The sequence below is a fragment of the Globicephala melas genome, chromosome 9 (genome assembly GCF_963455315.2).
Source record: "Globicephala melas chromosome 9, mGloMel1.2, whole genome shotgun sequence".
Classification (NCBI taxonomy): Eukaryota; Metazoa; Chordata; class Mammalia; order Artiodactyla; family Delphinidae; genus Globicephala; species Globicephala melas.
Window position 1 is genome coordinate 64,307,700 of NC_083322.1, and position 16,980 is coordinate 64,324,679.

Consider the following 16,980-nt stretch of genomic DNA (forward strand, 5'->3'; position numbering starts at 1 on the left):
CTCTAGTGGTATAGTGCCTAAACATGTACAAAACAGAGGTAACTTCAGGAAAACCACAAAAGTTTAAATGTCTTCAAGTGGAAAATGTCCCACTTGGGGGTAGCTCATCCTAGGTGTACACATATGAATTCCAGGACTTAGTACAGAAGGTCTTAAGTACTCTCTAGCCCGTGGTCTTGACAGAGAGACACGCTTATTTAATGGTAATAAAATGTTACCTTAAATCAGCAGCTTTCCCCGTCTTGTTAGTACACATAACTTCTCTGGTCTGGTATCCAATCTGGATGTCCCAATATTTGTTCTCTTGTCGGTTCTGTCTGTTTCTATTTCTCTTTTTCTTGATCAGTTCACGGGCCTCCGGATCCTTCACTCCTTTCCCTCGGTCCTTGCCCCGTTCTTTATTCTTCCCACGTCTCCTTGCTTGTCTTACTTGCCTCGAGTGGGGTATCGAGCACGTGCTCCAGGGCCCCACCTGCAAGCTGTACATGCTCTCTTCAGCTTCACAGGCACTGGACTGGCACACCTGGAACTCAGTCAGATTGGGACAGCCTGAGCCTCCAAACTGGGGGGGCGCCACCACATGACGCGTCCGGTGCTGGAGCCCACTGCCACAAGTCTTGGAGCATTCTGACCAGGCAGAAAACTCAGACACAATGCAATCTTGCTGGCAGGGGATGAGGCAGGCCTGTTCCAGAAGAGGCTTGGGCTCAAAGTACTCACAAATGATATCCTCCGCAGGGATGTCTTTCTCTTTCTGGATGCACATGATCTCTCGCACCTGAATGCCTTCTTCCCCTTTAACGCACTCAAGGGGTTTCTCTAGGCTTTTTGAAATCACAGGCTGACAGTGATTCCAGGGTCCCAGCCTCCAGTCGTATAACTCTTTGTGCCAGTCACAAACTTTGAAACAATTCTGCTGGTTACTGGGTCTCTCAGCCTGCTTGCAGTTTGTATGCAACGTTGTCCATCCTTCCACATGAGCACACCACACAGCCCGGGTCTGAATGCCTCCTGGACCACATTCGTCTCCCATGCATCGGCCCCATGGACCTAAAAACGATACAAGAGTTAACAGTGCTACTAGATGAAAACTACAAATTACTTCACGTTCCAGAAAGGCACTTCAAGATCTAGTACATGAACTTCCCTGAAGTGTTATAAAGTAGGTCTCTGTACATGACTGTTGGAAAGTAATGATCTACACTCAGTATTTTTGCAGAAGGGGAACTGTGTCACAGAGTCTATATAAGGTAATTGCTAGGACAAGTTCATTTTGAGTCCTTTGGGGATTACTGAAAACTTGATTTTATTCATTTTCTTAATTTTAAGTAGGTAGAGAACCCTCAGCTCATTAAGAACCCTTGCTTAATTTTAGGTAGGTAGAGAACCCTAGCTCACATTAGAAACTAGTCACAGTGAAAACCCATTACTCCTGCCTCATAACCATCAAATTCATTTCACTAACTGGCAAAGAAAACGGCTGCTTGTGAAGAACTTAGTCTCCTGCAGACTTTTCTTTTCCTGGGGCAATTAACTATTTTGTAGGATATGCTCTCTTCCCTCTCATTTTCTGTTGTTGTACATACTATGATTGAAAGAATCTATTAGTTGCATACGTGTGTGCTGACAGAAGTGTTTACTTTCTTGTAACTAAAGCTGGGAAGTGAAAAATTCATTCTATCACATTCTGCCCTTAAATTTACAAAAAAAATTTTTTTTTTCTCATCTCCACAGTGAAATAGAAAGATGGGTAAGAGAATTAAAATTTGACTAAAAGATTTTTGGAATTTTCTGCATGTTAAAGTGTTACTTTGAGTTTTATCAATTTATTCATTTCCTAAATATGAACTACTTGGCATTATGGAGCAATTTTACGGAATACTTAAGTCAATTTTACGGAATACTTAAGCAATTTTACGGAATACTTAAGCTTTAAAATGAAATGTGGGCTTTTTACCTTAGAATCCTTCTTATCATAGATTGAAACCTACTTATATTTGCATATATCATTTCTTTTTTTAAGGTAGATAATAGGATTCTCAAGACTTTAATAGACAAATAGCAATTTATGTAATAGAGATTACATTATTTTGGAATTTTAAAGAAATGTAATAATACATGATATAATTACATGATTTTCAAAACGTGGCCCCTGGCATTTGAGGAATTATTTGATGTGGACTAGAGCCATCTTCAATAGGATGTGTGGGAAGTGGGCGACTAGCATACAGGGTCCGGCTCTAGGGTCACTCAGCCCCACCCCACTCCCTTCCTCTCTCATTGCTGCTTCCCTAAGAAAAGCTCCATTATTATTATTTATTTTTATGTATGTTGAGATAATACATAGATTTTGTCTGAGAAGAGGCTTCTGTCCCTGAAAAGTAAAAACCACTAAACTACGCCAAGAGATTCACTCTATGAATGAGGAAAACAAGTGACAAGGAGGGGAGGTGACTTGCCAAGTTCACCTTTTAAATGAATAAAAAAACCATCCTGGATTTTAGACTCCAGTTCTGACTTTTATTTTTATTATTTATCCTAGATTTCAGAGCTTGAGACTTAGATACTCCTATACAAAACAATTAATATACAAAGAATGAAATACGAAGAATGTGATTATATTTAAACATTTAATTTTAACTAGGAAGATGTTTACAACTGGAAGCTGTTAACTTCATTACAAATGGAATGATGGAGTTGTAAATAGAAAACAGATTGACTGAAAATACTGTGCTAACTAACCACAGTTGTGTGAAAATTTGGCATACCTATATCATTACTTTATGAAGTTCATGTGCATATGTAGAGAATTACAAGTGGCTTAAAATACATTCAGGGAAACAGCCTTCCCAGAATGCTGATGTCAAAACTTTATGAGCTAAGAAAGTCAGTGAGTGTATTACATCTGTATACATGGAATACCTGATAATATTTTAATCTTATTTTTAATTTGGCAAAGAAAAATATATATTCATAAATCTGTTGATGCTGTCTTAGAGATTTCCAAATATCCAGTTTGGGAATCAGAACGTGGGACCCTTCTCAAGGGAACAGAGTAAAATGTATGAAATTTTAGTTAATTCCATAAATCTTTGCTATTTATTCATTTTCCCCTTCATACTCAAACAATAGTAATCTTTATTTCTCATCCTAAATACAGCATATAAAGATACGTTTATGTTGGACCATCAAGTTAGGAGTAAGCTATATGCCATTAAGTCTAAATTTCAAAATATAAGTGTCTTGCATTAACTCAAAGTGTAAAACCCAGGTGTAATTCAGGAGAACTTCTTGATATTTTGTTTTCCAATCTTTGATACTAATTACGAAATTAGACTGAAGAATCAGACTAGGACTATTAAGAAGTTAGTCTTTTATCGTCCAAGTAAAAACAAAAGATTTTTATAGGAAAGTTATAGATTTGGCACTTAAAAATATTTAATTGTACTCTTTAGGTAGGTTGTACTACTATTAATGGGTGTGTTTCAACTGATGAAAATTAATATTTTATTACCAAAACCTGAGTATACAAAATGTGGATTGACTTTAAGTCTGTGTGTTATTACTGAGTAAGGAAAACACACATACTAAAAAACAAACCCTCTAAAACTATGAAGCAGAACTATACAACACTAGTTAACTATTACGTTTGAAATTTACCCTAGACAAAATAAGGATGGGTGAAGATATTACTCTTATAAACCAAATTTTATCAGAAAACTCCAGCCTTTCTTATAAGTTTCCTCAAAAATAAAAGTGAATGATGGTTACTTTGAAAATGATCCATAGCTTACTAACATCAAATTAGTTCATCAAATTAACTAACATCAAATTAATTCTTACACATTCTTAGAACGCTCCACCTGTCTCTCATGTTTACCACAATTTCAATTAGTTTATTAAATAATAGTTTGTCAATATCTGTTTATCACATCAGACTGACTCAGTGGCTCCTTAAGAACAGAACTTTGCTATCTTCTGCAACATTTGGTTTGATCATGTCTTTTACATGGCTGGCTTTTGAATGAATTTCCTCAATTATTTTGTTCAGAAAAGAGCGAATTTAGTTTGCAGATTTTATTATCCAAGGCATTACGTGGTTGATATCAATGCCAACAGAAAGAAACTGAGTTCGAGAAAAATTCTACACTATTTCATATACATTGATAATGAATAAGCATTTCGAAAGTTGACTTAGATAACTAGAAAAAGCATACATTCTCCATACAAATTCAACTCAATTTCCATTCCAAAAATAATATCATAGATTCTATTAACCAGCTAGTAATAGATAACATTGTTGGGTTTATTTTATTCCAAGTATATTTACATTGAGAACCAGAAGATAAGTATCCCAAGAAAATTCTAGAGATATATAAAAATACTAGGCTAAAGGGGGAAAAGAAAAATGCATGAAGGCACCACTGAAAGTAGACATGGCAATAAAATCACAATTGAACCTAAAGAAAAATCATTCACTTTGCAGGGTACCTTATCTGCTATCATAACTTTTCATTAAATCATGGGTATTGTACTTGTGTCCAATTAACAGACCTATTGAAAAATCAGATCTTCACCACTGCACACCTGATGAAGGGCTGTCTAGTTCTGTCCTCCAAGTAGTTTTAAAATAATCACATACTGAACAGAAAGAGGATCACATCTAAAGTTGCTCCTGGCAGCTAAGAATTATCAGCCCAATTAGCTACTACGTTTCAAGAAGTACAAATGTTTTAAAGCGCAATTTGAAAAGCACAATATGCAAACTCTATCAAGGAAAACATGAAGTCGTCTCCCAAGCACAGTATGAGAATATGATATTTAATTCATAGGTCTCTGCACAAATATTAAATTGCAGCCCCACATCTCATATTACTAAGAGTGGGAAATGGTGGTGTTGGAAAGGTTGTGTGTGTCTGCGTGAGCGTATGTGTGTGTGTATCAGGATGTTTGTATTTTTAACAAGAATAGAAAGAATTTCCATTGGTTTGAAACTTGCTTCCTTTATTATTCTTGTTCATGATTATATACAGAGAACTTGGAATCTAATTGTGCACAACAAAAGATAGGCACCTTTCTACTTAAGAGCTTGGTAATGTCCCTTTATGGATGGAAATGTATTCCTGCATACAGATTTGTAGGATTGTGTTCATTCAGTATCATGAAAGCACTTCTAGGGTGTAGGTTAATAAATACATGTAGAACACTTAGTTTGACAGATTTTATGTAAATTGAGAAAAATATACTGGATATCTTATTCCACTAAAAAGAAGTTAAAACAAATGACTGCATACACAAAATATTTATGTAATTGTTGGACTCACAATACAAATATTTTCACTTGGAACTGATGCAATATTATGCAAAATTGTTACAACAACTTTAAATGAATGCTACTTGGCTTCGTTTTCCACTGACTAGTGCTTTAAATATAATTCTTAACTCAATTTCCAAAAACGTTGATAAAATAATCAATTTATTTTTATTCCCAAGAAAGATTTCATAACATGCCTATTCTCTTCACATCATTCAAAACTCTCTCTTTATGTCAGTCTACAAAAGACAGTCTTTTAAATTTAAAATTAATATGTTGCCTACCCTATTCAACACTGACTCCTTCTAAGGTTGTTTTTCTGTATGTCAAGGGCATGAGAACAATAAAAGGTTGAGTCTATAAAAGGCCACATTATTGACAGGTGGCTAGCAACTGTTCCAAAGAGCCTTATAAAAGATAAACACTATAAAAGGAGCATGAGAAAATTATGCAAACTACTTTCTGTCCTTGTTTGCTATAAAACTCTCAGATGAGCCAGTTTCTTGTTGGACTAAATATGTCTGCATCCTTCAAATGAGATGATGCATTTTCCCTCCTGGATTTGCTTATGGAACAGCACGTCCTAGTTTACCATGATCAAGGAATGCACAAACAACTTAGTAGTATATTAAATTCTGTCTCATGAATGCTGCACAGTGTCCTATTTTGAAATACACAAGTCACAGATTTTTTTTTAAATATCTTTATTGGAGTATAATTGCTTTACAATGTTGTGTTAGTTGCTGCTGTATAACAAAGTAAATCAGCTATACGTATACATATATACCGATATCCCCTCCCTCTTGTGCCTCCCTCCCACCTTCCCTATCCCTCCCCTCTAGGTGGTCACAAAGCACCGAGCTGATCTCCCTGTGCTATGTAGCTGCTTCCCACTAGCTATCTATTTTACATTTGGTGATGTATATATGTCCATGGCACTCTCTCACTTCGTCCCAGCTTACCCTTCCCGCTCCCTGTGCCCTCAAGTCCATTCTCTACGTCTGCGTCTTGATTCCTGTCCTGCTCCTAGGTTCTTCAGAACAATTTTTTTTTTAAGATTCCATATATATGTGTTAGCATACGGTATTTGTTTTTCTCTTTCTGACTTACTTCACCCTGTATGACAGACTCTAGGTCCATCGACCTCACTACGAATAACTCAATTTCGTTTCTTTTTATGGCTGAGTAATATTCCACTGTATGTATGTGCCACATCTTCTTTATCCGTTCATCTGTTGATGGACACTTAGGTTGCTCCCATGTCCTGGCTATTGTAAATAGAGCTGCAGTGAACACTGTGGTACATGTCTCTTTTCGAATTATGGTTTTCTCAGGGTATATGCCCAGTAGTGGGATTGCTGGGTTATATGGTAGTTCTATTTTTAGTTTTTTAAAGAACCTCCACACTGTTCTCCATAGTGGCTGTATCAATTTACATTCCCACCAGCAGTGCAGGAGGGTTCCCTTTTCTCCACACCCTCTCCAGCATTTATTGTTTGTAGATGCTTTGATGATGGCCATTCTGACCGCTGTGAGGTGATACCTCATTGTGGGTTTGATTTGCATTTCTCTAATGATAGTGATGTTGAGCATCCTTTCATGTGTTTGTTGGCAATCTGTATATCTTCTTTGGATAAATGCCTATTTAGGTCTTCTGCCCATTTTTGGATTGGGTTGTTGTTTTTTTGATATTGAGCTGCATGAGCTGCTTGTATATTTTGGAGATTAATTCTTTGTCAGTTGCTTCATTTGCAAATATTTTCTCCCATTCTGAGGGTCGTCTTTTCGTCTTGTTGGTGGTTTCCTTTGCTGTACAAAAGCTTTGAAGTTTCATTAGGTCCCATTCGTTTATTTTTGTTTTTATTTCCATTTCTCTAGGGGGTGGATCAAAAAGGATCTTGCTGTGATTTATGTCATAGAGTGTTCTGCCTATGTTTTCCTCTAAGAGTTTGATAGTGTCTGGCCTTACATTTAGGTCTTTAATCCATTTTGAGTTCATTTTTGTGTATGGTGTTAGGAAGTGTTCTAAGTTCATTCTTTTTACGTGTAGTTGTCCAGTTTTCCCAGCACCACTTATTGAAGAGGCTGTCTTTTCTTCACTGTATATTCTTGCCTCCTTTATCAAAGATTAGGTGACCATATGTGCGTGGGTTTATCTCTGGGCTTTCTATCCTGTTCCATTGATCTATATTTCTGGTTTTGTGCCAGTACCATACACTGTCTTGATTAAGTCACAGAATTTTTTAAAAATTCTCTTCGTTTTTACTTGAGCAAATCACTGTAGGAAAAAAACCCTAGAAATTACTGCTAATTATCAGGAAAGAAAAATTTTCATAAATCCCATGAACTAAAGGTAACTAGTCTTCATATTTTGCTGTCATCCTATTAGGCAATTAAAAATATATTTAAATAAATTTAAGGTCATCCTATAAGTTGTTTTATAATTTTCTTTTTAACTACACAATATGCTATAAAAATAACTCTGTTTCAATAAATGTTGGGGGGCTCAGGTATACACACACACACACACACACACACACACACAAAGACTGACCCTACTAGACAGTTAATCTCATATGTTCTTCATGTTTGCACAATTAGATCTATACTATGGTTGAATGGCATGTTGTATCAATTTACCATGATTTATCTAATTGATATTCTATTTGTGGAAATTTAGGTCTTATAAAAAATTTTTGCCAACACTATACAGAATGTTACAATAAACATCGATTGTTATATATTGGTCAGGTAATTTAGCCAAGAGTTTTCCAACTTTTCAAGCTTTTGATACATCTGGTATTGCAAATGTGTCCACCCAAATGTACCAGTTTGCCCTCCAAACAGCCACTTTTTTCCCTGATATCTACAGACTGCTAGTTTTCCAAATTTGGGCTCCTATTGGGGGAATCTGATGTGCTTATTTCCTCAGAGGGTCCATCTTTTGACTATTTTAACTACACAGATAGTCTTTATTCCCTTAAATCCAATCCCTTGTGTACTGTGGTCTACATAAGACCTCAAACCTTCTGGAGGATTGCTAGTATCCTCCCTTTTTCCAACACTGAAAAATGAGTTTTTAAATTTTGTATTCATTTTGGTCATTTCAAAGCATTTTTGCTGTGCGTAGAAGCAAACATGTGATCTTAGATGTCTTTCTTGAAATAATCCCACAGACTGGTAAACTGAATGCCTGGCATACTGTACCATTCTATATTATACTAATTGATTTAATTATAAGTATGCACTCTCTCTAGGAGACCCCCTTGTGTAGATTTATCAACATAAAAACAATTAAATTTTGAATATTCACTGACCTAAAATGGATTAAATTTTCTTTTTAAAGGAAAAAAAAGGAGTGCTCATAACTTTTTTGACTTGAGTTTTAATTTAATTTCACTTTAATTTAAAATATAACTCTCAAATGACAAATCAGTTTGGTGGATAAGGAGAGATCACTGTGAAGTCAAGCTGAGCTTTCATCTTCAATAAGTAATTAAACTTTAATAAGAAATTATATAAGAGTATCAAATTAAATGTATAAAAATTAGAACAAGCTCTTTAAATGTGATGAGACAATGAATGATGAATCAGTGACTAGGATAGCTGATTTCACAGTTGCCAAATATAGTAATCTATTTTCAGGCCCTATCAACTTGATCTCTCTTACAAAAATTACTTAACCTCTTTAAATCTTGATTTCTCCCATATGTAAAACATAATATAATACGTACCATATCATTAACTTCCATAGTCTCATAATACTATCTGAACCGTAAGCTATGTATCAATATTATGAGGAATATTTGTGATAAAGTTGTGAAATGCTTTTTTCTCACACAAAAAGATTTCATTTTTATGTGACTTAATATTTAAACTCTGTATGCATCAGTGGTGATGTCTTTAGGCTAGACTCCATGCAAGTCTGTTGACCCATGATCTCCTTGGAAGCAGATCCTTCAGCACCAGTCAACATTCAGGTAACTGCAGGCCTGGCCAGTCTTGACCACAGCCTCATAACAGACCCTGAGTCAGAACCACCCAGCTAAGTTGCTTCCAAATTTCTGACACGTGGAAACTGAGATAATAAATTTTACTGGCTGTAATCAGCTAAATTTTGAGGTTATTCATTATGTAGCAATAGATACCTAACACAGACTATGGTCCTTGAAGACGTATGCTGCTGTAACCAAAAATTTTAAATATGGGAGTGGCATACTGGAACCAGGCAGTGGGCAGAGCTGGAAGGACAATGAGGAAAGTGTTAGTCAAAGCCAAAGGTACTTTTTAAAAAAAACACTGTTAGAAAAAGGCTAATGGTAGCTGCCAGTAAGAACTTAAAAAGAAGTGAGATCTCCAAAGAAGACATACAGATGGCCAAGATGCACATGAAAAGATGCTCAACATCACTAATTATTAGAGAAATGAAAATCAAAACCACAATGAGGTATCACCTCACACCAGTCAGAATGGCCATCATCAAAAAATCTACAAACAATAAATGCTGGAGAGGGTGTGGAGAAAAGGGAACCCTCCTGCACTGCTGGTGGGAATGTAAATTGATACAGCCACTATGGAGAACAGTATGGAAGTTCCTTACAAAACTAAAAATAGAACTACCATATGACCCAGAAATCCCACTACTGGGCATATATCTGGAGAAAACCATAATTCACAAAGATACATGCACCCCAATGTTCACTGCAGCACTATTCACAACAGCCAAGCCATGGAAGCAACCTAACTGTTCATCAACAAGATGAATGAAGAAGATGTGGTACATATATACAATGGAATACTACTCAGCCTTAAAAAGGAATGAAATAATGCCATTTGCAGTGACATGGATGGACCTAGAGATTGTCATACTGAGTGAAAGAAGTCAGAGAAAGAGAAATATCATATGATATCACTTATATGTGGAATCTTTAAAAAATGGTACAAATGAACTTACTTACAAAACAGAAATACAGTCACAGATGTAGACAACAAACTTATGGTTACCAAGGGGGAAGGGAAGGAGGGATAAATTGGGAGATTGGGATTGATACATACACACTAATATATATATAATAGATAACTAATAAGGACCTACTGTATAGCACAGGGTACTCTGCTCAAAACTCTGTAATGACCTATATGGGAAAAGAATCTAAAAAAGACTAGATATATGTATACGTATACCTGATTCACTTTGCTGTCCAGCAGAAACTAACACAACAATGAAATCAACTATACTCCCATAAAAATTAATTTAAAAAAAAGAAGTGAGGAGAATGTTACAGAAATTTGAGGAAAGGAGATTCTTATATCATGACAGAGAGTTTAAGCAATACTGTCACCTACAGTCATGTAAAGTGGAAAATACACCTTATCAACTGGGTGATCTAACTAAGATTTCCAGTCAGAGTGTTGAGGGTGCCCCTGGTTTTTTTTTTTATTAGAATATCTCTAATAAATAATCCCTTCCTAGTCACCAAATCCATGTCATGTCACAAATATAGTGGACTAGTGTGATGTGCTTTTTGACAAAAGGCAGAAGTGTTAACTGTCCCCAGGGTAAGGGAGTGATTGCATCTGTTATATAGTTTCAAGTAAAAGCAAAGAGCTTTTGATCCTTTTTACTAATGAGAATTGAGGAAAACACCTTTGCCAGATCAGTATCTGCATACCAAGGGTCTAACACTGTGTTGATTTGTTGTAGTTTAAATACCACATCTTTCATATCAGCTGCAATTGGGCCTAACACATGGTTAAGTTTACAGCAGCTTGCTATCATCTTCTATGATCCATCCCGTTTTGTTTTACCTTTTTTAGAAACAACACAGGTCAATTAGACAGGAATATGATGTGGACCATGTCTCCTGTATCTTCTGAATGTCTGATGTGGCACTAATTTCTGTAATTCCTCCAAGGATGTTATGTTGGACCCTAACACAAAATGCCTCACTTCCTACCTACAATTCATCTCAATCTATCATCTCCATCTATCAAAAAGTCAGAGTCTTAGTAACTCTCAGTAGTAAGCTACTGTATGTCAGCCTAGCAGGTGATATTGCAAAGCATTTATCCTCTTGCCCCTATTCCCCACTGGTCAAGAATGGTCCCATGGTCATTAACTCCCTCACAATTTCAAGCTGTACGTGAGTGAGTGCTAAGTGGATTTCTGCAGGCGTCTTGCACTACAGTGTCAGAGAAGCTCTAGGAAAGTAGACTGCTCAGCCTATGGTAAGTTGCAGTCAGTTTTCATCTACATGAACCTAGTTAAACCTGTGCAAAATTGGATGTCACAGGAGTGACTGGAGGTGGAGGTGAAGCCATGTGGATTGGAGATGGCACATAAGTGACATTTCATGCTTAGCAAATGATGGTTTTTGTTTTTTGTTTTTCCTCTAAAAATGTCAAACCAAAGTCATCTATCTTTTTATGAACAGTATACCTTCAGGACAAAATTGCTAAAGGCTGAAGATGCCTGAATTTTTATCATGTTTATTTATTCATTTAACAGACATTTAGTGTGGGCTTACAATGTGCTAGGTGCTGTGATAGGAAAGAAAATAGATATATATTGAGATAAGAAAGCACTACAAAAGGTGGAAACATCAAAAGATGGAAGAATAAACAAAATATGGTATATACATAAAGTTGAATATTATTCATCCTTAAAAAAGAATGAAATTCTGATACATGCTACAAGATGCATGAGCCTTGAAAACTTAGGCTAAGTGAGATAAGCCAGACACAAAAGGACAAATATTGTATGATCTCACTTATATGAGGTACCTGGAATGGCCAAATTCATAGAAACAGAGGCAGAATGTTACCAGGGGCTAAAGGAAGGAGAGATGTGGGCAGAGTTTGATGTGGGCAGAGTTTCCGTTTGGGATGATGAAAATGTTCTGGAGATGGTTACTGGTAATATGGTTGCACAACAATACGAATATACTTAGCGTCACTGAATTGTTCAATTAAAATGATAAAAAGGCAAATTTTATATTATGTACATTTTACCACAATAAAAAAAATATAATGCTACAACAAACTTTAGCCAACAATTTTTATATTCAATCTATAATCTTATGAAACTTCGAGAATTTTCTGGATATAGCAACATGGTGCCAAGGTTCTAGGAAGTTACTGCCAAATTCAAAGCCTTGGGGAATTCTTAAATTCCTTAGGCCTAGAAGCAATTTATTTGAAACCTTCAAGCAAAAAGGGAAGAGCCAATTATAGATATAATAGACCCTCCTTGTCTTATTAAATACTGAAAAAAAGACAGCTCAGAAATGCCACCATTATCATCTTAGGTCTAGTGCCTAGCATATTAAGTACGCAGTTATTATAAATAATAGATTCCAAGTTCTTCTGATGATGTTACACTGTGAACTGCATACCTCTATAATTACAATATATTTTTAGTCAGTAATGTGAGATTATGGATATGATCTTCACAAAATGGAAAATCAAAATGAATGGAAGTAACCTTTTGACATCTGTGCTGTTTTAATAACCCAACTAAGATATATTTTATTCTTTGATTATTTAGGACATTTTTTTGCACATACTTCGGTTAATAAATATGTACATGTCTTTTACTTTTCTGTGAAGCTCATTTTAGGTATATATTACGATTTAATACTCCCCTGCATATAATAAACCACTCTAGTAAAAGAGAACCAAAGTAGATTCTCCCCCTAACGTGATGTTACAATTAATAAGGCTAACACAAAAAAAATGTTAATTTCTTCCTTTCACACACTGGGGTAAGACTGCATTACAGGCAATTATTAAGGATAACAATAAATTCCGTTTTTATCTTCTTACTTCAAAGGACTACAGTTATACATTTAGGAAACTGAGAAGTATGACTTCTTTACAAGAGACTATAAAGCCTTCCTTCATGGTTACCTTAGTCAATGCCCTTATGCATCACTGTATATTTTCATAATCTCCATATAATTGATATTGCACTAAATGCTGTAATTATATAGAGTTTAAAAGTAAGCAATTCAAATACCTGAAACATTTAATTTTCAACACACTAAGCGGTATGTATATGAATGTAACTGTAAATTATCTGTAAATATACTTTTTAAATACAAATGATTTTTGCTACCAAAATACTTCATCTGAAGCCAAGTTAATCTTTCCAAACTCCACGTGTCGAAGGAACTTGAGTGTACAGTTTAGGGCGGTAATTTGCAACATCAGTGACTTGGAAATGTCTACTAGAGCTTAGATTACTGTTTCCATAATGGGTAAAGTCAAGTGTAAAGCTCTTATAAAGTTAAGCATGAGCTCAAAATTATACCATGCTGTGAAAAATAATCAGTAGGTAATTTAAGATTTGAATGTATATGCTTCAGTTTCCCAGAAAGTGAATTGAAGACTATCTTAATTTTTTAGGAGGCTCTTCCCAACTTTGATAAAATATAACCCATAAACATGCACAAATTTCTTAAGAATTAGATTATTTGATCAGTATTTTTCATGTAATAATTTTACCTTGGAAAATATGGCATATGTAAGATAGCCCCAAATTAAGTTATAAAATGTAGAGCCATAACTGGATTTGATCAATGTTGAGTATTTCTAACTCATGTCCTTTCTTAATAAAATCAGATATTCAGTTTTATCTTCAAAGAAATGTCACCAGTAAAGCAGTGCTGAAGATGCATACAGTTCTGTTAGTTGTTTTTTAATAACTGTGGACAGTGTATCTTTAACGAGGGAAAGTTTCTTTTAGCCTAAAACATTAAGATCTTATTAAAAATTAGGGAGTCAGAAATAAGCATCCATTTTCTGATTTTTGTTTCTATGTACCTTTCTGTGTTTGGATATACATTTCTCCTTGATTATTAAATTTCCATGGCTGACAAATTCCATAAGTATTAAATAGCTATAATTTTAAAATCGTATTATATTAATACCAGTGTATTAGGCTAATCTATACTTTAAGGCACATCATTACTCTTTTTGAAGACACATGTAGGTGTAATATAATACTTCTTTTGCCTGATTTAAAATCACAGTAAGGATGCATTTAAAAAACATAATATATATCAACTGAAATTAACGCAGGGCATTAATACACATGGCTTCACTGAGTAATTGGTTCCAAGAGTATGACAGAGAATCAACTAAGGCAGATGGTTAAATGAGGAATAGGGGAGCTGACAGTTGCACATTCACAGAAATTGTAAAATTTAAAACTGAAGGACACCATAGTGATAAACAGTGCAAGATCTTCAGACCATCAGAAGTTAAGTGCAGCTTACAAAGTCATTATCCAAGCCTGGGTCAGAACCCAGATGTTCTGACTTCCCAGCTCACGTTCTCTGACTTCCCACTCTCACATTCTACCGTAGGAGACTTTAGTTAAGATAAAATAGCTCACACTGGAACTCTATTTCTCAAACTCTACTTAGTAAATTATCCAAGTAGCCTCTGGCTCCAAAAATAATTCACTCATTTACCATTATCTTGGAATCTGTGATTTGGAAGTGTCCACAGAGATCCTGTAATATTTATAAACTTTCTTCAATCTTTCTTAGGTTCTTTTAGCCTCAGATAGAATACCTCTGGTGACAAGAGTTCATTGTTTAGCAAAGTTGCCCATTCTGGTGACTGTCAGCTTTATTTATTAGAGATTTCTTTGCAATATTCCTATAAAATCTTCCACTCTAAGAATTCTAAACACTTCCTTATAGCTTTCCAAATATTTTAACACTCCAAACTAAATACTAATCTTCTTATTTTTTCTTATTCCTAAGAAGACTTCTGGTCTGATCATTAGGCTTGTTGCTTTCTGTGGCATTGTTAGATTGTGCAATAATACAATACAGCAATCTGGAAACTAGTAAATAAAATGGACTAGACAGATAAATAAAACACCTGACCACGTCTTTTATCTTTTTATCTATCTTTTATTCTAATTGAGATAAAAAAGGTAATAACCTCATATCCATTTCAACACAGTGAGTCTCACCCAAGCTTCTTACGTTAACTCTGTTAACTCATCTCACACACATTCTGTCGAGATTTAGACTTTTTTGATTCATACTATGCTATGTAATGAACTTACTCACTATGGCCATTCTTTTGGTAATCGCTTGGCTAACTCAGCCCCGTAAGGACAAAGGCACATATTGAAAATCCTGTCCCTGAATATCTATTTCTTCAATGAATCCTTATCCAGAGGCCAACTCAAGGAACTAGAGGTACGTTTCACTTCTGAGCTCTTCCAGATTCCTTAATCAGCAACACTCTCTGACCCAGGTTCTTGAGGTGCCATGCATTCAGTTATCACTCCCCAAACCTTTTCTCTCAGAACACTGTAATTCCACTGCATAGTCCAGAATTGATAACTTTTAGGTTATATTTGAAGATAAATGTTTATAATATATGTTTACATGCTTTGATATAGTGTTCATATAATGCCACGAAAAATTAGGCTAATTACAAAGCAAATGCTTTACACATCTATCTGCATCAATTTAGTATTCTTTTGGTGGAAAGGAATGAGAATTATTTAAATCAAAATTACACTCATAAATTAAATTCTCATTATAGGAAGCAATTCTAGTGCTAAAAATGTTCTCAGCATTCTATACTGAATGCTCATTATTTGCTGGAGTACAAAGGTCATAGGGGCTCACAGTTCACAGATGGTCTCCGGGCTAAATAGGACACAGCAGAGGGACAGAGGAAACTTGCATTTAGATTACCTAGACTGTGTTCCTTACCAGAATTTAATCCTAATTTTTAAAAATTTTGGTTTTTTGTGGTAAGAACACTTAGCATGAGATCTACTCTCAACAAATTTTTAAGTGTACAATAAATTATTGACTATAGGTATAATGCTGTACAGCAGATCTCTAGAACTTATTGAAACTTTAAACCCATTGATTAATAGCTCCCCACTTCCCCTCCCCCAGCCTCTGGAAACCACCATTTTTACTCTCTGCTTCTATGAGTTTTACTATTTTAGATAAGTCCATTCTGTATCACGTTCTCTCTTCTTTTTTAAAAAACATTAACTAATTTATTTATTTTTGGCTGCGTTGGTTCTTTGTTGCTGCGTGCAGGCTTTCTCTAGTTGCAGCAGGCGGGGGCTACTCTGTTGCGGTGCACGGGCTTCTCATTGCAGTGGCTTCTCTTTGTTGCAGAGCATGGGCTCTAAGGCACACGGGCTTCAGTAGTTGTGGCACCTGGGCTCAACAGTTGTGGCTTGCAGGCTCTAGAGCACAGGCTCAGTAGTTGTGGCGAATGGGATTAGCTGCTCTGCAGCGTGTGGGATCTTCCCAGATCAGGGCTCAAACCCGTGTCCCTGCACTGGCAGGTGGATTCTTAACCACTGCGCTACCAGGGAAGCCCTGTACCACATTTTCTTTATCCATTTATCTGTTAATGGATATTCAGTGTTTCCGCATCTTGGCTATTGTGACAGTGCTGCCATTCCTCCAAAGAAGACATACAAATGGACAAGAGGTATAAGAAAAGATGCCCAATATCACTAATCATCAGGCAAGTGCAAATAAAACCAAAATGAGATATCACCTCACACCTGTCAGGATATTATCTAAAAAACAAAAGGCAACAAATACTGATAAGGATGTGGAGAAATTGGACCACTGTTCATGGGAATGTAAACTGGTTCAGTCATT

The 16,980-nt window shown here is 35.7% G+C and overlaps 1 protein-coding gene across 1 annotated transcript in view; it reads right to left on the reverse strand.

Moving 5' to 3' along the window:
* The window catches only part of THSD7A (thrombospondin type 1 domain containing 7A), a 455,073-nt gene that overhangs the window by 261,487 nt on the left and 176,606 nt on the right, over positions 1-16,980 (reverse strand). Inside the window, exon 2 of the mRNA XM_030857690.2 lies at positions 219-1,050. Coding sequence (XP_030713550.2) covers positions 219-1,050 — 832 coding nt within the window. The remainder of the gene's footprint in view (positions 1-218; positions 1,051-16,980) is intronic.